Here is a 23,102-nt window from a genome sequence, read left to right as displayed (position 1 = left end):
ATTTGTGAGGGGGAAAAAATGGGAATTTGTGAGGGGGAAAATGGGAATTTGTGAGGGGGAAAAAGGAATTTGTGTGGGGAATTTGTGAGGGGGAAAAATGGGAATTTGTGAGGGGGAAAAAGGAATTTGTGTGGGTAATTTTTGAGGGAATTTGTGAGGGGAAAAAGGGGGAATTTGTGAGTGAGAAAAACGGGGAATTTGTGAGGGGGGAAAAAGTGGGAATTTGAGAGGGAAAAAGAGGAATTTTGTGAGGGGGAAAAGGGGGAATTTGTGAGGAGGAAAAGTGGGAATTTGTGAGGGGGAAAAGCAGGAATTTGTGAGGGGGAAAAAACAGGAATTAATAAGGGGGAAAAAGCAGGAATTTATGAGGGGGGAACAGGAATTAATGAGGAAAAGAGTGGGAATTTTGAGGAAAGTGGGAATTGGTGAGGGGAGAAAGCAGGATTTTGTGAAGGGGAAAAACAGGATTTTGTGAGGGGGGAAAAGCAGGATTTTGTGAGGGGGGAAAAGCAGGATTTTGTGAGGGGGAAAAGCAGGAATATTGAGGAGGAAAAGCAGGATTTTGTGAGAGGGAAATGCAGGAATTTTTGGGGAACCTCTTTTCTTTCCTTTGCAGCTTTAACAAGCAGAAGCTTCACTCCCTGGTGACCGAGCGCTGCTACCCCGTAAGTGCCTGGAATTTTGGGATATCCCTATCTTATCACTTCCACGGCATTCAAAATTCTAAATCTCATTCTCTGCCTCATATTTAATGCAATTTTTCTGCGATTTTTTTTTTTTTTTTAAACCTAATCTTGACAATGCCTCATTTTTTTTTTCTGAATACAACAAACTAATCGCTTGTAGCGTTTCCTCAATTCACATCCAGCTTGCATCAGAGCTGATTTTCCCTGATGGAAGCAAATTGTTAATTACTGTGCTGAATCCCTGGCAGGACATGGTGCGTGGCAACAGGTACAAAACCATCCGCTGGAGGTTCCTGGAGTCCCTGGAGCCCCCCAGGGTGGTGCAGGTGCGCTGCGAGGCCATCATGAACCGCGGCAACCTCTACGGGCAGGTGACAGTGAGGATGCACAGCCGCCAGGTGAGCCCTGCCCCGGGCTCCTGGGCTGGTTTGGGAGGGAAGGGGTCTCAAGTGCCATCACAGGGAGGGATTTCTTCACAATATCTCATCTGAACTTCAGTTTGGAGCCATTTTTCTTTGTCAATAGTTCCTCGTCACTGTGTTTGGGACCTGGAAGGTCTCAGTTAGGTCGCCCTGAAGCTTTTTCCAGGATGAAAAATCCTGATTTTCCCAGCCTTTCCTCCTAGGAAGATCCATCCCTCCATCTTCCCTCACTAAGCCCAACCTGCTGCCCACCCAGAGCTGAGAGTCCCAATCTTTTTTGGGTTGGAAACACCCTAAATCCCTCCCACTGTCCCAGGTTCTAACCTGGGACACTTCCAGGATGGGGCAGCCACAGATTCTCTGGGAAATCCATTCCCCCTCACAGGGAAGAATTTCTTCCCAACATCTCTTCTAGATTTCAGTTTGGAGTCATTTTTCCTTGTCAATAGTCCCTCCTCACCGTGTTTGCTGTTGGTTTCTTCAGGACCTGGAAGGTCTCAGTTAGGTCACCCTGAAGCTTTTTCCAGGATGAACAACCCAAATTTTCTCAGCCTTTCCTCCTAGGAAGATCCATCCCTCCATCTCCCCTTACCAAGCTCAACTTGCTGCCAGCTCATCACAGAGATCTCAATCTTTTTTGGGTTGAAAAATCCTTAAATCCCTCCCATTCCACCCCTGACATGGGCAGGGACATCTCCCACTGTCCCAGGGTGTTTTAACCCAGCCTGGGACATTTTCAGGATGGGGCAGCCACAGATTCTCTGGGAAATCCATTTCCCCTTCACAGGGAGGAATTTCTTCCCAACATCTCTTCTAGATTTCAGTTTGGAGCCATTTTTCCTTGTCCATGTTTGCTGTTGGTTCCTTCAGGACCTGGAAGGTCTCAGTTAGGTCACCCTGAAGCTTTTTCCAGGATCAACAACCCAAATTTTCCCAGTCTTTCCTCCTAGGGAAATCCATCTCCATGCTCCCTCACCAGGGCTGAGAATCCCAATATTTTTAGGTTGGAAAACCCTTAAATCCCATCCCATGGGCATGGACACCACCTACTATCCCAAATCACTCCTAACCCCATCCATCCTGTTTATTTATTTTTATTTTTTTCTCAGATTTTGGCCATCTACGATCGCTTTGGGCGCCTCATGTACGGTGGGGAGGAGATTCCCAAGGATGTTCTGGAATATGTTGTGTTTGAGAGGTACCTGGTGAACCCCTATGGAACATGGAGGATGCATGGGAAAATTGTCCCAGACTGGGCTCCACCCAAGGATCCCATCATTAAGGTGGGAAAAGGCTGGAAAATGGGATCTCTGTGGGGAAAAAATGGGAATTCTAGGGGGGAAAATGGAGATTCTGGGGGGGGAAACAATGGAGATTCTAGGGGGGAAACAATGGAATTCTAGGGGGGGAAATGGAGATTGGGGGGGGAAACAATGGAGATTCTGGGGGGGTAACAATGGAATTCTAGGGGGGAAAATGGAGATTCTGGGGGGGGAAACAATGGAGATTCTAGGGGGGAAACAATGGAATTCTAGGGGGGGAAATGGAGATTCTGGGGGGGGAAACAATGGAGATTCTAGGGGGGAAACAATGGAATTCTAGGGAGGAAAATGGAGATTTTGGGGGGGGGAAACAATGGAGATTCTGGGGGGGAAACAATGGAATTCTAGGGGGAAAATGGAGATTTTGGGGGGGGGAAACAATGGAGATTCTAGGGGGGAAAATGGAGATTCTAGGGGGGGGAAACAATGGAGATTCTGGGGGGGGTAACAATGGAATTCTAGGGGGGAAAATGGAGATTCTGGGGGGGGAAACAATGGAGATTCTAGGGGGGAAACAATGGAATTCTAGGGGGGAAAATGGAGATTCTAGGGGGAAACAATGGAGATTTTTGGGGGGAAACAGTGGAATTCTAGGGGGGGAAAATGGAGATTCTAGAGGGAGGAAAAAAGGAGATTCAAGGGGGGGAAATGTTGATTCTAGAGGGAGGAAAAGTGGAGATTCTAGGGGGGAAAAATGGAGATTCTAGGTGAGGAAAAAATGGAGATCCTTGAGGGGGAAAAATTGAGATTCTAGGGGGAAACAATGGAGATTCTAGAGGGGGGGAAAATGGAGATTCTAGGGGGGAAAAATGGAGATTCTAGGGGGGAAAAATGGGGATTCTAGGGGAAAAAAAATGTGGAGATCCCTGTGGGGGAAAAAAAAAAAAAGGATTCCTCTGGGGGAAAAAGATAGAGATCCTGGGGGGGAGACAAAAAAAATGGAAATGCCTGTGGGGATCATTGTGGCCAAAGCTGAGCTGCCTGGGAGGGGAAGGTGAGGGGATCATCCACTGCTTGGAATGTCCATGGAATTATTCCTGGGAGCTGCAATGGGAGACTGAGGTCCTGGAATGACTCAGGGCAGGTGTGGGATAATTTTGGGAATTATTTCCCCCTGTCCCCACCCTGGAAAAGTGTCTCTGCCTCCTTGTGTTGCTAAAATTGGATCTTGGGGAAGAAGGAGGGGAGAATTCCAGTGTGATTCAAAGCTTCCCATCCCATTCCCTTCTCCTGCCTCCCTCTGATCCCCCTTTTTTTCCCTTTCCAGAACCCCCTGCTCCCCTTTTTTTCCTGCTGACTTTTAACCCTTGCTTTTCCAGACTGTGATGATTCCTGGCCCAGCCCTGGATCCCTCAGAGGAGCATGAAAAAGTGAAATAGAAAGTTCTGGAACGTGAACAGGGACAGCAAACAGGCTGGGAGGGAGGTTTGGGAATGTGTTGGATGTGGCTGTGCCTTCCTGGGGAGCAAATTTGGGAATGGGCAGCAGCTTCTCCAAATTTCAAGGAGCCACAGGGGGATCTGGAGGAGCTCTGGAAGATCTTGGCTCTGCTTCAGCCTCACCCTGAGGATGAGGAGCCTCCACGGGCCACCCTCTGTCCTGGAATTCCATGGGAGAGCCCTTGGAATATTTAACACTCCATGGGAGTGTCACACACCTGCTGGTCAGTCATTAAAACTTCACCCAGTGGCTTTTAACAGTTTGGTTTTTTTTTTTTTCCAATCTCTCTTTACTGATTCCCAAATTCCTATTTTTTAACAAAAACCAGGGAGAGTTTAGATCAAGTTCCATGGTGGGGGGAGGGTGCTGCCATTGGAGTCTCCCAGAGGAGCTGCAGCACAGCTGATAATTGGATTTAATTTCACTTTTGGTTGCTCACAAAGGGCTGGGGTTGTGGCACAGCTCGTGCTCTGGCACCATCCTGTGGACACGGTGACATCTGCAGCTCTCCCTGCTTTGCCTGGGTTGGGAAAACACTTGGATTTTATTTATTTTTTTCCCCATGATTGGGAATAAACCTGTGAGGCTCCTGCTCTGCTCAGCCAGTTCTCCTCACTCACAAAATCCTCCCTGCTCACCCAAAACCAAACCCTTTTCTCTCCTTGTCCTGCTTTTCAACTCACCACTTGCAGAGCGTGGGAGAGTTCAGGGCATTTTTATTTCTTCCATGAGAGGGATTTTACTGAGCTGTAAAAAGAGAAGCTGTGGCTCCTTTTTTGCTTCCCAGTGTTCCTTTTTGGGAGGGCAGCACCTCCTTGTTGTGCTGTGCTGGGAGAGGAGCCAGCAGTGGAATCCCTGCCATGTCCTTTGGGAAGTCACAGGGGTGTCACAATCCCTCTGTTCCTGAAAAAAATCCTTTTCCATGGAGCCTCTGCCTCACTCTGGACTGAGTTTGGGAGCTCAGCTCCCTCTGTGGTAGGGAAGGGAGGAGTGGAATTCCTGAAAACCCAGAGGGAGGAGAGGATTGGGATTGTTCAGGCTGGAAAAGGAGATTTTTGGGGTGACCTCCTTGAGGATTCCAGTCCCTGATGGAGCTACAGGAAAATGGAGAAAAGGATGAATTTCAGGACACAGGGAATTGGTTCCCAGTGCCATGGAGCAGGGATAGGTGGGATTTTGGGAAGGAATTCCTGGCTGTGAGGGCAGGGAGGGGCTGGGATGGAATTCCCAGAGAAGCTGTGGCTGCCCCTGGATCCCTGGAAGTGTCCAAGGCTGGGCTGGAGCACCCTGGACACTGGGAGGTGTCCCTGGATGGGCTTTAAGGTCCCTTCCCTCCAGAGCTGGGGATCTGTGGGGTTCCCCAGCCCTGGCTCTGAATGAAAAGGAGTTTTTTGGGTGGAATGTGGCTTTTTTTGGGAGAATGGCTTTTCCTCTCCAGCCTGTGCCACTCAACCCCCTCCACTGCTGGATTTCCTCTCCAGCCCCTTCCCCATCTCACATTGAGCCTCTCCAAGCACACTCCAAGATAATTCCATTTATTTCCTGTATTTACACAAAATTACACAACCAGGACCTTCAGCCTCAAACCCTCAGAGCCCCCAAACCCAACAGTGGGGCTGGGCAGGGGGAGCAGCCTCCAGCTCCAGCTTTTCCCTCCCTGATGGGAAGGAGGGAGGGATCCATGGATGGATGAGGGATGGATGGATCCATGGATCCAAGGATGGATGATGGATGGAAGGAGAGAGAGAGTGATGATGGGTGGAAGGATGAATGGATCCATCCATGGATGGATGGACAGAGGGATGGATGGGTCCATGGATTAATGGATCCAAGGATGGATGGATCCATTGGTGGATGGATCCATGGATCTAAGGATAGATGTGTGCATGGATCCACGGATGGATGATGGATGGTTGATGGATCCATGGATGGATGATGAATCCATGAATGGATGGATCCATTGGTGGATGGATCCATGGATGGGTGGATGGATCCATGGGTGGATGATGGATGGTTGATGGATCCATGGATGGATCCATGGATGGGTGGATGGATCCATGGGTGGATGATGGATGGTTGATGGATCCATGGATGGATGATGGATCCATTGGTGGATGGATCCATGCATGGGTGGATGGTTGATGGATCCATGGATGGACGGATGGATTCCATGGATGGATGATGGATGGTTGATGGATCCATGGATGGTTGATGGATCCATGGATGGACAGATGGATTCCACGGATGGATGATGGATGGTTGATGGATCCATGGATGGACAGATGGATTCCATGGATGGATGATGGATGGTTGATGGATCCATGGATGGACAGATGGATTCCATGGATGGATGATGGATGGTTGATGGATCCATGGATGCAGCCACTGGTGCTGGGATCCCCTCACTCCCCAGCCCCATCCCGGGGGCTCCCCCCAGCTCTGCCCTGCCCGGGGCAGCTCCCTGAGGGCTCCATGCTCTGCTCCTCCCACGGACACACCTCACAGCTTTTCCCCGGCTCCCAGCTAGGCTTGGCAGCTGCTGATGGAGCCTCTGCAGCTTCCCAGGGACAAACCTCAGCCAGGCCAGGGCTGGGGCTGGAGCTGCTGGCCAGCCCTGCGTGCTGGCTGCTGGGCTGGAGCCTGCACAGGGGCTTGTGCCCAGCCTCCCTGCGGGATCTGCCCCTGGATTGTTCCACAGGTGCTGGAGACACAGCAGGAGAAGCTCTGTGGGCTCCCTGGGGCTGCCTGATCTCCTCTGACCCAATAGGTTCTGCTGCTTCCCAGGGGCAAATTTCAGATATCCTGCTCTCTGTGCTGCTGGATTTCATGGATGGCTCCTTCCCCACAGCACTTTGCAGGGACAGCTCTGTGTCCAGGCTCTCCCAGGGACAGATGGACTCTCGGTCTCTGCTCCCCTTCTCCAGAGCTTTGGTTGATTCTCTTGCTGAGAGTTTCTCCTTACCTGGGCCAGTCTCTTTCACCAGCTGAGGTTGAGCCCCTTCCCAGGGACAGATTTCAGATTTATCACTGGATTCAACCTCCCAGGGACAGATCTCGGCCTTCTCTGAGCTCTGGGATTTCCCTGATGGAGATTTGGGCACTGCTGGGCTCTCAGTCTGGGGTCTGGCCAGAGGCTCCTCCGTGTCTGGGCTCTCCACAGAAGAGATTGATTCCCTCTCTCTGCTCCCCTTCTCCAAAGCTCTGGAGGGTTGTTTTCTTGGCAGTCTCTCCTTTCCTGGGGCTGTTCCTTTCTCCATTTGAAGTTCAGTCACTTCCCAAGGACCGATTTCATCTTTATCAATGGATTTAATATCCTGACTCTCCCAGGGACAGATCTCTGCCCTCAGGCTCTCTGAGCTCTGGGATTTCCCTGATGGAGATTTGGGCAGTGCTGGGCTCCCAGTTTGGGATCTGGCCAGAAACTTCTCTGTGTCCAGGCTCTCCCAAGAGGAGATTGATTCCCTTTCTCTGCTGCCCTTCTCCACAGCTCTGGAGGGTTTTCGTGGCAGTCTCTTCATTTCTGGGGTTGCTGTTTTTTCCAGCTGTTGTGCAACCACATCCCATAGACACATTTCACCTTTATCACTGGATTTGGAGTCCTGAGACTCCCAGGGACAGATTTCAGATTTATCACTGGATTTAATGTCCTGACTCTCCCAGGGACAGATCTCTTCCCTCAGACTCTCTGAGCTCTGGGATTTCCCTGAAGGAGATTTGGGCAGTGCTGGGCTCCCAGTTTGGGCTGTGGCCAGAGGCTGCTGTGTGTCCAGGCTCTCCCAAGGACAGATGGACACTCGGTCTCTGCTGTCCGGGGATCTGTCCGGGCTGGCCAGCGCTGCCTGGCGCGTGATGCGCTTGTCCCCCTTGGAGGGAGCTGCAGCCACTTCCCAGGGACAGATCTCAGCTCTGTCACTGGATTTAGAGTCCTGACTCTCCCAGGGACAGATCTCTTCCCTCAGGCTCTCTGAGCTCTGGGATTTCCCTGAAGGAGATTTGGGCAGTGCTGGGCTCCCAGTTTGGGCTGTGGCCAGAGGCTGCTCTGTGTCTGGGCTCTCCACAGAAGAGATTGATTCCCTCTCCCTGCTCCCCTTCTCCAGAGCTCTGGAGGATTCTTTTCCTGGCAGTCTCTCCTTACCTGGGGCTGTTCTTTTCTCCATCTGAAGTTCAGTCACTTCCCAGGTACCAATTTCTTCTTTATCAATGGATTTCAGATCCTGACTCTCCCAAGGACAGATCTCTTCTCTCAGGCTCTCTGAGCTCTGGGATTTCCCTGAAGGGGATTTGGGCACTGCTGGGCTCCCAGTTTGGGTTCTGCCCGGAGGCTGATCCATGTCTGGGCTCTCCACAGAAGAGATTGATTCCCTCTCTCTGCTGCCCTTCTCCACAGCTCTGGAGGGTTTTCGTGGCAGTCTCTTCATTTCTGGGGTTGCTGTTTTTTCCAGCTGTTGTGCAACCACATCCCATAGACACATTTCACCTTTATCACTGGATTTGGAGTCCTGAGACTCCCAGGGACAGATCTCAGCTCTGTCACTGGGTTTAGAATCCTGAGTCTCCCAGGGACAGATCTCTTCTCTCAGGCTCTCTGAGCTCTGCGATTTCCCTGAAGGAGATTTGGGCAGTGCTGGGCTCCCAGTTTGGGTCTTGGCCAGAGGCTGCTGTGTGTCCAGGCTCTCCCAAGGACAGATGGACACTCGGTCTCTGCTGTCCGGGGATCTGTCCGGGCTGGCCAGCGCTGCCTGGCGCGTGATGCGCTTGTCCCCCTTGGAGGGAGCTGCAGCCACTTCCCAGGGACAGATCTCAGCTCTGTCACTGGATTTAGAGTCCTGACTCTCCCAAGGACAGATCTCTTCCCTCAGGCTCTCTGAGCTCTGGGATTTTCCTGATGGAGATTTGGGCACTGCTGGGCTCCCAGTTTGGGGTCTGGCCTGAGGTGTTTCCGTGTCTGGGCTCTCCACAGAAGAGATTGATTCCCTCTCCCTGCTCCCCTTCTCCAGAGCTCTGGAGGCTTCTTTTCCTGGCAGTCTCTCCTTTCCTGGGGCTGTTCTTTTCTCCATCTGAAGTTCAGTCACTTCCCAGGGACCGATTTCAGCTCTGTCAATGGATTTCAAATCCTGAGACTCCCAGGGACAGATCTCTGCCCTCAGGCTCTCTGAGCTCTGGGATTTCCCTGATGGAGATTTGGGCAGTGCTGGGCTCCCAGTTTGGGTTCTGGCCAGAGGCTGCTCTGTGTCCAGGCTCTCCCAAGAGGAGATTGATTCCCTCTCTCTGCTGCCCTTCTCCAGAGCTCTGGAGGGTTTTCGTGGCAGTCTCTTCATTTCTGGGGTTGCTGTTTTTTCCAGCTGTTGTGCAACCACATCCCATAGACACATTTCACCTTTATCACTGGATTTGGAGTCCTGAGACTCCCAGGGACAGATTTCAGATTTATCACTGGATTTAATGTCCTGAGTCTCCCAGGGACAGATCTCTTCCCTCAGGCTCTCTGAGCTCTGGGATTTTCCTGAAGGAGATTTGGGCAGTGCTGGGCTCCCAGTCTGGGCTGTGGCCAGAGGCTGCTGTGTGTCCAGGCTCTCCTCAGAAGAGATTGATTCTCTCTCTCTGCTCCTCTTCTCCAGAGCTCTGGAGGGTTGTTTTCCTGGCAGTCTGTCCTTACCTGGGGCTGTTCTTTTCTCCATGTGAAGTTGAGTCACTTCCCAGGTACCAATTTCTTCTTTATCAATGGATTTCAGATCCTGACTCTCCCAAGGACAGATCTCTTCCCTCAGGCTCTCTGAGCTCTGGGATTTCCCTGATGGAGATTTGGGCAGTGCTGGGCTCCCAGTTTGGGATCTGGCCAGGGGCTTCTCTGTGTCCAGGCTCTCCCAAGAGGAGATTGATTCCCTCTCTCTGTTGCCCTTCTCCAGAGCTCTGGAGGGTTTTCGTGGCAGTCTCTTCATTTCTGGGGTTGCTGTTTTTTCCAGCTGTTGTGCAACCACATCCCATAGACACATTTCACCTTTATCACTGGATTTGGAGTCCTGAGACTCCCAGGGACAGATCTCAGCTCTGTCACTGGGTTTAATATCCTGACTCTCCCAGGGACAGATCTCTTCCCTCAGGCTCTCTGAGCTCTGCGATTTCCCTGAAGGAGATTTGGGCACTGCTGGGCTCCCAGTTTGGGGTCTGGCCAGAGGCTGCTCTGTGTCTGGGCTCTCCACAGAAGAGATTGATTCCCTCTCCCTGCTCCCCTTCTCCAGAGCTTTAGAGGTGTCTTTTCCTGGCAGTCTCTCCTTTCCTGGGGCTGTTCCTTTCTCCATTTGAAGTTCAGTCACTTCCCAGGTACCAATTTCTTCTTTATCAATGGATTTGAGATCCTGACTCTCCCAAGGACAGATCTCTTCCCTCAGGCTCTCTGAGCTCTGGGATTTCCCTGAAGGAGATTTGGGCACTGCTGGGCTCCCAGTTTGGGTTCTGGCCAGTGGCTGATCCGTGTCTGGGCTCTCCACAGAAGAGATTGATTCCCTCTCTCTGCTCCCCTTCTCCAGAGCTCTGGAGGGCTGTTTTCGTTGCAGTCTCTTCATTTCTGGGGTTGCTGTTTTTTCCAGCTGTTGTGCAACTACGTCCCAGAGAGAGATTTCAGCTTTTTCCGTGGATTTTAGCTCCTGAGACTCCCAGGGACAGATCTCAGCTCTGTCACTGGATTTAGAATCCTGACTCTCCCAAGGACAGATCTCTTCCCTCAGGCTCTCTGAGCTCTGGGATTTCCCTGAAGGAGATTTGGGCAGTGCTGGGCTCCCAGTTTGGGTCTTGGCTGGGGGCTGCTCCATGTCCTTGCTCTCCCAAGGACAGATTGATTCCCTCTCTCTGCTTCCCTTCTCCAGATCTTTGGAGGCTTCTTTTCCTGGGATTCTCTCCTTTGGTGTTGCTGTTCCTTTCTCCAGCTGAGGTTCAGTCACTTCCCAGGGACAGATCTCAGCTTTATCACTGGATTTGGAGTCCTGAGTCTCCCAGGGACAGATCTCTGCCCTCTCCGAGCTTTGAGATTTCCCTGAAGGAGATTTGGGCAGAGTTTTGTCTGGGGGCTGCTTTCTTTTTTCTGATGCTTTGGGTCTCACTTGTCCTTCCCCTTTGGAAGAGCCTCCCGTGTCCTGCTTCAGTCTCTCTGTCCCCGATGGAGCTTCAGCCTCTTCCCAGGGGCAGATCTCTGATTTTGGGCACAACTCATCCTCCACCTCCCAGGGACAGATGTTGGCCTTTTTGCTCTCCGTGGTTCCAGCCCGCTGGGATGAGGGTTTGGGCAGAGCTGGGGGTTTTCCTGCGAGCCTCATCCCAGACTGCTCCAGACTTTCAAATTTGGGGGCTGCCTGTCCCTCCTGCTCCGGCCGAGCCCTCTGTGTGTCCCCGGGGAAGATTTCTGCTCGGACACTCCTTCTCTGTTCCCTGTTCTCCCACGGGAAAACCTCAGCCCTCCTTCCCTCTGCTTGATCCCCGGTCACTTTCGGCAGCTCTGGTAGTTTTTCCACACCCACAGAGCGCTGAGAATCCCCCTCACTACCACCCTTCTCAGGAAAAATTCCTGATTTGGAGCTGTAATCTCCCCCAGGACTCAGCTCTCCCTGCGCACTCCCAGCCCCGCTCCAGCTCCTCCCGTGCTCCCGCTCGGGCTCGGGCTGGCTGCTCCCCTTTTCCAGCGCCTTGTCCGGGCTCTCGGGGACCGCACCATCCTCCCGGGCAGCGATCGCCTCCTGGCGCAGCAAGGCTCCCCTTCCAGCCGGGATTCCGGGCGGACCAACCTGCGCCCCCGCCGCGCCCCGCACGCTGCTCGGGGTGGGCTTTGCAGGCTCCTCCTCCGTCCTTCCAGCCCCCTCGAGCTGTTCGAGTGTCCCTTCCTCCTCTGTCACCTCAGGAATGTCCTCCCTCTGATCCTCGTCCCCTTCCTGTGGCTGTGCCACCTCCGCGGGACATTGGTGGTCCGCGCTGGGTGGTGGCTCCAGATCCTCACCCGCGTCCCCTGGGGCAGCGCTGGGCTCTTCTGCCGCTTTGTCGCCATCGTCTGTCCCCAGGGCCAGGCTGTCCCACTGTCCTCCTGTCCCGCTGTCCCCCCAGTCCGCGGCTTCTCCGGGGATGGCGGCGTTGTTGTTGTGCTGGAGGGCGAGGCTCTGCCCTCTCCTCTCGGGGCTTTTGGCAGCGGGGTCCGGGCTGAACCCCCCGAGGGACACGGCCGAGGTCTCTGCCAGCCCGGACTTCTCTCTCCTGCTGCTCCCCCTTTTCCTGAGGCTTCCCTCGCTTTTCGCTTTCAGGATGCTCTTCCCCTTGGGGCGGTTCAGGGCTTTGATGGCGAGTCCCAGGCTCCGGAAACGTCTCCGGGAGGGCGGCTTGCTGTCGGGGCTGGTGGCCACTGTGTCACCGGCGGTCCCTGACTCTGCTGCCTCTGCCGCTTTTTGTTTCCTGCTCAGGATCTCTTCCTGCACCAGCTCCCAGGGACAGACGTGAACCGAGCTGGGGCTCGGGGTCACCAACCCGCCTTTCCCTCCCGGGGGGGACGCGTGCTCCGGCTCGTCCCCTGCTGTCCCCTTCGTCTCTCCAACCTGTGCCGGGACACCCGGGGGTGGCTCCGGGCCGTCCCCGAGCGTCCCCGAGCGCTGCAGGCTCTGGTAGCGAACGGGAGGCGGAGGGGGAGTTTTCTTCACGGTCACCCTCACCCTCCTGGGCGGGTGCGCGCTGTCAACGCTGACACTCTTGACGGGCCCGTAGGTGACATGTTTGTGTCCCTTGGCATCTCCCAGCGGGGCCACGTCCTCCTGGGACCCCTTGGCGCTCTGCGGTGTCGCCGTGTCGCCGGGGACCCTCGGGGCGGGCGCGCACAGGTGGCGGCTGCCGCGCCACTCGTCCCTGCGGGCGGCCAGCAGCGCCACATCCCGCGCCCCGCTGACAACGCTGTGCGACTTCTGCAAGGGCGGGGCGCGGCCCGGGGGTCGCCGCCAGTGCCCCGCCAGGTTTTGGGCGCTGGCCGATTTGCAGAGGAGCGGGGCGGCATCCAGCGAGTCGCTGTCGGATTGCTCCAGCTCCAGCACGGCCGCCGGAGGAGCCTCCTCGGGCGGGCTGGGGCTGCGCGGCTCCCGCGGGGGTCCCTCGGAGCTGCGGGATTTGCGCAGCGCTGAAGAGCGGCGCCGGGAGCTTTCATCCCGCATCCTCAGGCTGCTCCCGCCGCCATCCACCAGCCGCTTGACCGAGGAGCTGCGGCGGGACGCGCTCCCCGGGCGATCCCCGCTGTCGGCCGGCTCGGCTCCGCCGCGGCGCAGGATGGAGCGGGCGAGGCTGCGGCGGGAGCCGCGCTTCTTGCCCAGGTGCGGGTTGTTGCTCGCCATCCGCCACGTCTTGTGCACCTCCAGCTGCCGGTAAAGCTTCTTCAGCTCCTCCTGCGCCGCGGGCGGGGGGGACGCGGCAGAGAAAAGGGAGAGAGGAGAGCGCCTACAGCGGGGGCTGCGGCCGGCTTGTCCCCATGTCCCCAAACCCCTCCGCGCTGCCCAGAGGAGCCCACCCGCGTGGGGTCACCCTGCACCCCCTCCTCCCCTCCCTCTGCTTTGCATCAGGAAAAGATTGCGAAAGGCACCTCTTACTCTGCACAGCTAGCGTCAAAAGAAGGTCCTGAGTGTGCCACCCACCCGAATGTCATCGGGGTCGAGACTGTGCTCGCTCCAGGCGGACGCGATGCTGCTGTTCATGCAGGAGCCCGAGCGCCGCATGTCCAGCTCGTCCTCGTACACCTCGGCCGTGATCTCCTCCCGCAGCGGCGAGCCCGTGTGCAGGAACTGCGCGGGGACACGGGACAGTCACTCAGGGGATCCTGTCCCAGCTCCCCCGGGCTCTGGGGTGAGCGGTAGTGATGGAATCCCGGAATTGCTGAGGATGGAAAAGCTCTCCGAGGGCAGCGAGACCAGCTGTTCGCCCAGTGCTGACAAAGCCAGCGCTAACCCACGTCCCCAAGTGCCTCATCCACGTTCTCCAGCACTTCCAGGGTGAGGACTCCACTTCTTCCAACTCCTGATCATCCTTTCCGTGAGAAATTTCCCCAATATCCAACCCAAACCTCTCCTGGCTCAGCCTGAGGCCGTTTCCTCTCCTCCTGTCCCCATTGCCTGGGAGCAGATCCTGACCCTCCCCAGCTTCCCCCTCCTGCCAGCGAGTTGTGCAGAGCCACAGGGTTCCACCTGAGCCTCCTTTTCTCCTGTCTGAGCCCCTTTCCCAGCTCCCTGAGCCTCTCCTGGTGCTCCAGCCCCTTCCCCAGCTCTGTTCCTTCCCAGGAATACCTTGGGGATGAAGAGCAGGGCCAGGGTCATGGTGATGGTGCCGTGGGTGTGAGCGAAGAAAAGCAGCAGAGTCCAGTCCGGGTGCAGCGAGGGGACAATCAGGAACCTGGAAAGGATCAAGAGGGCAGTGCCAGGTCCCACTGCAGCCCCCTGCCCACCTCCAGACCCCACAGCCTCCCCCTGCCTGGGCACCCAAACCCCTTTTCCTTTGGAGATCCTGAACACCCAAACCCCTTTTTCTTTGGAGATCGTGAACACCCAAACCCCTTTCCCTTTGCAGATCCTCAACACCCCAACCCCCTCCCCTTTGGAGATCCTGAACACCCAAACCCCTTTTCTATTGGAGATCCTGAACACCCAAACCCCTTTCCTTTTGCAGATCCTCAACACCCAAACCCCTTTTCCTTTGCAGATCCTAAACACCCAAACCCCCTCCACTTTGGAGATCCTGAACACCCAAACCCCTCTTCCTTTGCAGATCCCGAGCACCCAAACCCCTTTTCCTTTAGAGATCCTGACCACCCAAATCCCTTTTCTTCTGGAGATCCTGATCACCCAAACCTCTTTTCTTCTGGAGATCCTGAACACCCAAACCCCTTTTCCTTTGCAGATCCTGAACTCCCAAACCCCCTCCACTTTGGAGATTCTGAACACCCAAACCCCTTTTCCTGTACGGATCCCAAGCACCCAAACCCCTTTTCCTTTGCACATCCCGAGTACCCAAACCCCTTTTCCTTTGGAGATCCTGAACTCCCAAACCCCTTTTCCTTTGGAGATCCCGAGCACCCAAACCCCTTTTCCTCTAGAGATCCTGAACACATAAACCCCTTTTCCTTTAGAGATCCTGAACACCCAAACCCCTTTTCCTTTGCACATCCCGAGTACCCAAACCCCTTTTCCTTTGCAGATCCAATGCCCCCAAACCCTTCCCACCTCAAGATGACTCCTGATTCATCCCCAGAGGTGTGAAAACTTGGATTCTCAGCCCTACCTGACCACGTGGAAGGCAGCAGAGACCATGAGCTCGTTGTGGAGGGCGATGCCCATGTAGCGGGGCTCGTGGAAGGCCGAGGGCACGGCGCGCGTGGCGTAGCACAGGAAGCTGCCCCACAGCAGGAACAGAACCTCGGCTGTGGGGCACACAGGGACACCCTCAGCAGCCACACCCATCCCTGGCAGATTTTTGGGGGGGGTTCAGGTGCTGCCCATCACCCTCAGTTTGGATCTGGAGCATCCCAAAGTTTGGGACTCAACACCTGCACCAGGGGATGCTCAGGGGGGAGGTAGGAGGCAGCTGGGGCACTCACATCCTCCTTGGAAGCTCCAGGAGGGTTAAAGGAGCAAGGGAATGAAAGTCCTACAATTATGGGATGGGGTCCTGGAGCTGTGGGGATCCCCAGGTCCTTGGAACCTCCAGGAGGATTAAATGGACAAAGGAATAAAAGCTCTACAATTATGGGATTGGGGTTCTGGGGCTGTGGGGATCCCCAGGTCCTTGCAGCCCTCAGGTGGATTAGAGACAAAGGAATGAAAATCCCACATTAGGAATGAAAGTCCTACGATTATGGGATTGGGTTCTGGGGCTATGGGGATCCCCAGGTCCTTGGAACCTCCAGGAGGGTTAAATGGACAAAGGAATAAAAGCTCCACAGTGATGGGATGGGATGGGATGGGATGGGATGGGATGGGATGGGATGGGATGGGATGGGATGGGATGGGATGGGATGGGATGGGATGGGATGGGATGGGATGGGATGGGATGGGATGGGGGATGGATGGGATGGGATGGGATGGGATGGGATGGGATGGGATGGGATGGGATGGGATGGATGGGATGGGATGTGAGACCCTCAGATCCTTGCAGCATTCAGGAAGATGAGAAGGATAAAAGAATGAAATCCCCTCATTCCCTGGGGGCTCCCGGGGCCGCGGGGACCCCTCTCACCGATGACCATCATGTAATCCCAGCAGTCGTGGCCGCAGATGGAGAAGTGCAGGCCGCGGCTGGTCTGGGCTCGGATGACCAGCGGGATGTTCTTGTGGGCGTTCTCCAGCATGCCGATGGTCCAGGCTGCCAGGAACCAGAGCACCAGCAGCAGCATGGGCGCCAGCATGCGCAGCACGCGCCCGCTCGACACGTAGGGAGCGCGCTGCGCCGTGCGGGACAGGAACACCTTCAGCACCCTGCGGGCGGGGGGGGTGAGAGCCAGCCCAGCCAGCCGGAGAGCCCACCCAGCCGGAGACCCTAACCCATCCCAGCCCACCCAGCCGGAGACCCTAACCCATCCCAGCCCAGCCAGCCGGAGAGCCCACCCAGCCTGAGAGCCCACCCAGCCTGAGACCCCAACCCATCCCAGCCCACCCAGCCTGAGACCCCAACCCATCCCAGCCCACCCAGCCTGAGAGCCCACCCAGCCTGAGAGCCCAACCCATCCCAGCCCAGCCTGAGAGCCAGCCCAGCCTGAGAGCCCACCCAGCCTGAGACCCCAACCCATCCCAGCCCAGCCAGCCGGAGACCCCAGCCCAGCCTGAGACCCCAACCCATCCCAGCCCAGCCTGAGAGCCCACCCATCCCAGCCCAGCCTGAGACCCCACCCAGCCTGAGAGCCCACCCAGCCTGAGACCCCAACCCATCCCAGCCCAGCCAGCCGGAGAGCCCACCCAGCCTGAGAGCCCAACCCATCCCAGCCCAGCCAGCCGGAGAGCCCACCCAGCCTGAGAGCCCACCCAGCCTGAGAGCCCACCCAGCCAGCCGGAGAGCCCACCCAGCCTGAGAGCCCAACCCATCCCAGCCCACCCAGCCTGAGAGCCAGCCCAGCCCAGTCCACCCAGCCTGAGACCCCAACCCATCCCAGCCCAGCCTGAGAGCCCACCCAGCCCAGCCTGAGAGCCCACCCAGCCTGAGACCCCAGCCCACCCAGCCTGAGAGCCAGCCCAGCCTGAGAGCCCACCCAGCCTGAGACCCCAACCCATCCCAGCCCAGCCAGCCTGAGAGCCCAACCCATCCCAGCCCACCCAGCCTGAGAGCCCACCCAGCCTGAGAGCCCACCCAGCCTGAGACCCCAACCCATCCCAGCCCACCCAGCCTGAGACCCCATCCCATCCCAGCCCATCCCATCCCAGTGAGATCCCAATCCATCCCTGAGAGATCCCAACTCATCCCAGTGAGACCCTAATCTATCCTGAGACCCCAGCTCATCCCACTCTGAGACCCCATCCCATCCAACTGAGACCCCAACCCGTCCTGAGACCCCATTCTAGAGAGACCCCACCTCATCCCACTGAGACCCCTGCCCATCCTATTCAGACTCCATCCCAGGAGACCCCCACCCGTCCCAGTGGTACCCGAGCCCATCCCAGTGGGGGTCCCAAGCCCCCAGACTCACACTGCAGAGATCTTGAGCACCCCTCACATGGGGGTCCCAAGCCCCCAGCCCATCCCAGTGCAGGAATCCTGAACCCCCAGCCCTCCCCACTGTAGGTGTCCTTAGCACCCAAACCCTACCCACTCTGGGGGTCCTGAACCCCAAATCCTCCCCAGTGTGGGGGTCCTGAGCCCCAAACCCTCCCCAGTGTGGGGGTCCCGATCCCAAACCCTCCCCAGTGTGGGGGTCCCGATCCCAAACCCTCCCCACTCTGGGTATCCCGATCCCCAACCTTCCCCACTCTGGGGGTCCTGAGCCCCAAACCTTCTGCACTCTGGGGGTCTTTAGCACTGAAACCCTCCCCACTGTGGGGATCCTGAGCCCCAAACCGTCCCCAGTGTGGGGGTCCCGATCCCCAACCCTCCCCAGTGTGGGGTTCCCGATCCCAAACCCTCCCCAGTGTGGGGGTCCCGATCCCAAACCCTCCCCAGTGTGGGGGTCCCGATCCCAAACCCTCCCCAGTGTGGGGGTCCCGATCCCAAACCCTCCCCAGTGTGGGGTTCCCAATCCCAAACCCTCCCCAGTGTGGGGTTCCCGAGCCCCAACCCTCCCCAGTGTGGGGGTCCTGAACCCCAAACCCTCCCCAGTGTGGGGTTCCCGATCCCAAACCCTCCCCAGTGTGGGGGTCCCGAGCCCCCATCCCCAGCCCAGCCACCTGTAGAGCTTGAGGGTGATGGTGCCGTAGACGATGGCGAAGCCGAGCATGCGAACCCAGCGCAGGACGATGCAGCGGAAGATGCTGGGCTTGAAGTACAGGATGAACACCTGGAGCGGCGGCAGAGGGGAATTCCAGCCTGGATCCCCCCCCTCAACAACCACCTGCGCTTCAGGCCACCCTCCCCCGTGACCCTGCAGCACCCACGGGAGGGGAGGGGGGATTTGGGCAGGGATTAATGCCCGCAGCCAGCGGCAGAAAAGGGATTTGGTTTTCTGAGAAGGTTTATGCGGCAGCCCCCAGGGACTGCGGCTGTAAAATTAACAATTAGGTGGAGCCGTGCCCTGCTTGGGGCTGGACAAACCCACCCTGGAGTTTTCCAGCTGGGTACTCACGGGGAAGTAGAGGAGGAGGGAGCCGAAGAGGATGGTCTCCAGCAGGATGATCCCTGATGTCCTGATCCTCTGCAGGGAGGGAAGCGTGGGGGGACAGTCAGGGGGACCCCCGAGACTGCAGTTTTGGGGTGCCAGTGTGTGGATAACACAAGTGTCCCTGAAAAGGGCCCCTGGGATTTCATACCCTGAGACAATGAAACTTTTAATGAGAAATGTTCCCCCCCGTTATCATTTAGGATTTCTATTGGTCTTTAACTTTGCTAGATGATTGGTCTTTTCTCACCTAAAATCTGAAAGTGATTGGATAATTCTCAATTTATAATTTTACTGGTTACAATTTCAATCCCCCTAAAACCTACAAAAACCCCTTGCTGTGCTAGGTATCCAGATTTTGCTGGTAGAACCCTTTGAAGAAATAAAGCTGATTTTGGAACCTCTACAGCAACAGGGAGGGACACGGGGGGACACAGGGGGACACGGGGGGGACACGGGGGGACACAGGGGGACACGGGGGGGACACGGTGGGGACAGAGTGGGACAGAGTGGGACAGAGGGGGACACGGGGGACACGGGGGGGACACGGGGGGGCAGAGGGGGACACGGGGGAGCACGGGGGGGATACGGGGGACACGGGGGGACACGGAGGGGACACGGGGGGACACGGAGGGGACACGGGAGGACAGAGTGGGACAGAGGGGGACACGGGGGGGCACGGGGGGGATACGGGGGACACGGGGGGACACGGAGGGGACACGGGGGGACGGGGGGCATACAGGGGAACACGGGGGGACACCGGGGGGATACGGGGGGACAAGGAGGGGACACGGGGGGACAGAGTGGGACAGAGGGGGACACGGGGGGGACACAGGGGGACACGGGGGGGGACAGGGGGGGACACGGGGGGGATACAGGGGGATACGGGGGGAGACACGGGGGGGGGACAGAGGGGGACACGGGGGGACACGGGGGGGACACGGGGGTGACACGGAAGGACACGGGGGGACACGGAGGGGACACGGGGGGACACGGAGGGGACACAGGGACCCCTTGCCTTGCTGCGTCGGAAGTGGTAGGACACGAGCATGCTGAGGAAGATGGCGAGCATGCAGCACGCCTGGCACGACAGCACCGCTGCCCGCAGCACCGGGTCCTCCTGGATCAGGCACGGAGTGTCGTCCTGGCAGGTGGCACAGCCCGGGCGGCAAGGGCGGCACCGCAGCCGGGACAGCCCGTCCGAGCCCGGCACACCTGGGACACAGAGATGGGCCGGTGGGCTTGGGGCGATGGGGGATCAGAACGTTCAGGTGGGATTGGAATATTCCAGGTGGGATCACAGCACTCAGGTGGAATCAGAACATCCCGGGTGGGATCATGGTGTTGGGGAGGGATCAGAACATCCCAGATGGGATCGGCACATCCAGGTGGGATTGTGGCATTGGAGTGGGATCAGAACATCCCAAGTGGGATCAGAACATTCCAGGTGGGATCAGAACATCCCAGGTGGGATCATGGCATTGTGGTGGGATCAGAACATCCTGGGTAGGACCAGAGCATCCCAAGTGGGATCGGCATATTCAGGTGGGATCAGAACATCCCAAGTGGGATCACTCAAATGGGATTGTGGCATTCTTGGAGGGGGGTGTCAGAATATCCTGGGTGGGATCAGAACATTCTGGGTAGGATCAGAACATCCCAGGAGGGATCATGGCTTTGGGATGAGATGAGAAGACCCTAAGTGGGATTAATACACCCAGGTGGGATCAGCACACCAGGTGAGATTGTGGCATTGGAGTGGGATCAGAACATCCCAGGTGGGATCAGCACATCCTGGGTGGGATCACGGCATTGGGATGGAATCAGAACACCAGGAGGGATCAGCACATCCCTGGGCCCACACCAGGGCACGTGCTCTGTGACCCCAAATCCCCCCAGCCCTGCCCCCCCCTGCTGTGCCCGTGTGCCACAGGGACCCACCTGCCCAGGCACTGCTGGCCACTCCTCCGGCCCCATAAAAACCCGGCTTGCACCTGCACAGGTACCTCCCGAGCACGAAGCTGCGGTTCTCCTGGGGGACACACTGAAGGAGACACCCTGAGACACATTCCCCACCCCCTGTGTCCCCAAATCCCCAAATCCCCCCTCCCCAGGAGCTCCAGCAGCCCGCAGCTCACGGCTACCTGACCCCACACCATCCTCCCGCAGAGCCGCGAGGAATCAGTGGTTAAACATTTCAGAATTAAAACCCAAAGCTTGGCCCCAAATCCCTCCCTAAAACCTAAATGGACACCTAATGCAGCCGAGCGCCCTAATCCTGCCCAGCCGTGACGGCAGCTTGGGGCCGGGCACCGCTCCCTAATCCCCCCCGGCCGCCTCCTGCCCCGAGCGGCCGCGCTGGCGGCTCCGCTCCCATTGTTGTTTTCTGGAGGGATGCCCGGCTCACAGCCCGGCCCCTCGGGATGGAAACAGGAGCTGGCGACGCCTTTCCCTCTTGGGGACAGCTCTGGATGGGACCCTCCCAAAGTTGGGGGGCTGCGGGGTTCGCCCTCCCTGGTTGTGCCAAACCTCTGAGACGCTCGGGCGCGGGGCTGGGCGCTGCTGGAAGGGTCGGGGTGATGCTGTCAACCCCTGTCCCCACCGTGCCCGCGGTGCCCGGGCAAAGAGCAGCCGGGTCACACGGCGGTGGGGAGGGAAGATTTGCACAATAAACCGCTCGGCGCGGTGCGAGAGCAGCTGAGCGAAGCAGATGGATCGCCCGGCAGAGAGGATAAAGCTCAGCCCGGAGGGAGGGACGCGGGGCACTGGGCTGGGTGCGGGGTACCCCGGTTCTGCTCCCGGTGCCGGTGCCGGTACCTGGGTGCTGTTGAGGTCACAGCGATGCGTGTCCGAGAACCAGCCCGGCCCGCTGGAGCACTGGTCGATGGCCACATCCCGCAGCTCCACGTCCACTCGCACGACCCCCCTGTGAGCACCAGGGATGGGGTCAGAGCTCAGGGGGTGGCGTGGGGCATCGCTGTGCCCCCCCCCCCCCCGAGCCCCCCATCCAGAGTGGGCGAGCCCCAGGGATGCCTCTGGGCCAGCACGGAGCAGGGGGGCGATGACAGCGGTCAGCGATGTCCCCAGACCCCCGGACACGGGCGTGGACCCTCGGAGCCGGGTCTAGAGGTGCTGGGGATGGGGCAGCAGCTCCTGGGTTTGAATTCTGCCCCTCAAGAGGGATTTTAATCCAACCGATCGGGAAATGGGGGCAGCTGGGATGGTCCCCACGTGCCCAACGCTCTTCCCTGGGTTCTCCGAAGGGGACACGGGTGACCCGTGGAAATGGGGCCGTGTCCGCGCCCTGGGACTGATCCCAGCTGACCCTTCCCTCCCCACCGCCTCCCTCTGTGGGGTGAAGGAGGGAGCCCCCCCCCAAATCCCAGAGACACCCCAGGAGGGGTCCCAGCCCGGCTCAGCAGTGACAGGGGGGTGGCAGCACAGGGGACACCGAGGGGACGCAGGGGGATGTGTAAAAACCCCTGCAGGCGCAGGCACACGCAGAGGGACACGCTGGGGACACCTCAGGGTGGGTGACACATCCAGCTACACGCCCAGCACGCACACGGGGCACCCCCCAAACCCCTTACTTGAACTCGGGGCTGAGATCCGGCTTGAGCCCGTAGAAGGCGGAGGAGAGGGTGACCACCCAGGTGGGCAGGAACTGGCCCTCGCGGCACTCCAGGAACGGCGGGGACCAGCGCACGTGGCCCGGGTCCCCCACGTAGCTGTCGCCCCTCTGCCACTTGGGGGTCTCCAGGCTGCGCAGGTCATTGCTGAGCACCCGCTTGCGGAGCGCCGGGACCCGCTGCGCCTTGAGCGCGTTGAACCACTCGTTGTCCCAGCTGAGGTTGCCCAGGCTGGGAGCGGCGCTGGAAACGTCCTGCAGCAGGATCTGCCCGTCCCCTTTGGTGGCCTGCAGCATCAGCCGGGGCTTGGGGGCCAGCGGGTGGGCGTCCAGGGCCAGCACCGCCCTGCGCACCCACGGGTGCCCCTCGGCCAGGCTGCGCACCAGCGCCTGGTACCACTCCACGTCCTCGGCCACGCTGGCCTCGCGGATGTCGTTGGTCTGGAAGAGCATGTTGAGGAAGTTGGCCGAGTGCGCCAGAGCCTCGGGGGCGGCTCGCAGGGCTGCCCGCAGAGCCGGGGGGGGCCCGGGCCCGGGAGCCCCCGCCGAAACAGCCCCGCTGCAGTTGGCCCGGGCCAAGCGCTCGGCATCGCCCGTGCGCAGGAACGCCAGAGCCGCCGCCGAGCCCTCGCTGTCCCCCGGCGCTCCCGGCTCCAGGGTGGGCGCCCACGAGGATGAAGGGGCCGGTGACCATCCCGCCGGCCTCGGGGGTCTCTCCTGCGGCCGCTGCCCCGCCGTCAGCACGGCCACCTGCACCAGCACCGCCTGGAAGCCGCAGAGCAGCGGCCACCGGCTCGGCCCCAT

At 58.1% G+C, this 23,102-nt stretch overlaps 2 protein-coding genes across 2 annotated transcripts; one reads left to right on the top strand and one right to left on the bottom strand.

Annotated features, from left to right (window-relative positions):
* The first annotated feature begins 608 nt into the window (after nt 1-608).
* MRPL45 (mitochondrial ribosomal protein L45) lies at nt 609-4,129 on the top strand. Its single transcript, XM_079332992.1, has 4 exons — nt 609-665; nt 935-1,084; nt 2,218-2,391; nt 3,750-4,129. The coding sequence occupies exons 2-4, from the start codon at nt 938-940 to the stop codon at nt 3,807-3,809; spliced, it is 381 nt and encodes a 126-aa protein (XP_079189118.1). The 5' UTR covers nt 609-665; nt 935-937; the 3' UTR covers nt 3,810-4,129.
* Nucleotides 3,989-23,102, bottom strand: GPR179 (G protein-coupled receptor 179; the record flags this gene model as incomplete). Its single annotated transcript, XM_079332991.1, has 13 exons — nt 3,989-3,993; nt 8,348-10,139; nt 10,473-13,271; nt 13,518-13,664; nt 14,163-14,268; nt 15,154-15,292; nt 16,108-16,346; nt 18,243-18,352; nt 18,638-18,706; nt 19,689-19,885; nt 20,612-20,714; nt 21,488-21,596; nt 22,261-23,102. 13 exons carry the CDS (start codon nt 23,100-23,102, stop codon nt 3,989-3,991), a joined length of 6,657 nt encoding a protein of 2,218 aa, XP_079189117.1.

This window comes from Erithacus rubecula (genome assembly GCF_903797595.1).
Source record: "Erithacus rubecula genome assembly, contig: scaffold_666_arrow_ctg1, whole genome shotgun sequence".
Classification (NCBI taxonomy): Eukaryota; Metazoa; Chordata; class Aves; order Passeriformes; family Muscicapidae; genus Erithacus; species Erithacus rubecula.
Note: the sequence above shows the minus strand (reverse complement) of the source record. Positions and strands in the feature narration are given on the sequence as shown.

Excerpts from the sequence above, each read along its gene's own strand:
- MRPL45 (XM_079332992.1), top strand. The coding sequence starts at position 938 with ATGGTGCGTGGCAACAGGTACAAAACCATCCGCTGGAGGTTCCTGGAG. Across the intron at positions 1,085-2,217 it reads TGAGGATGCACAGCCGCCAG|ATTTTGGCCATCTACGATCG; the intron begins GTGAGCCCTGCC and ends TTTTTTTCTCAG. Across the intron at positions 2,392-3,749 it reads CCAAGGATCCCATCATTAAG|ACTGTGATGATTCCTGGCCC; the intron begins GTGGGAAAAGGC and ends TTGCTTTTCCAG.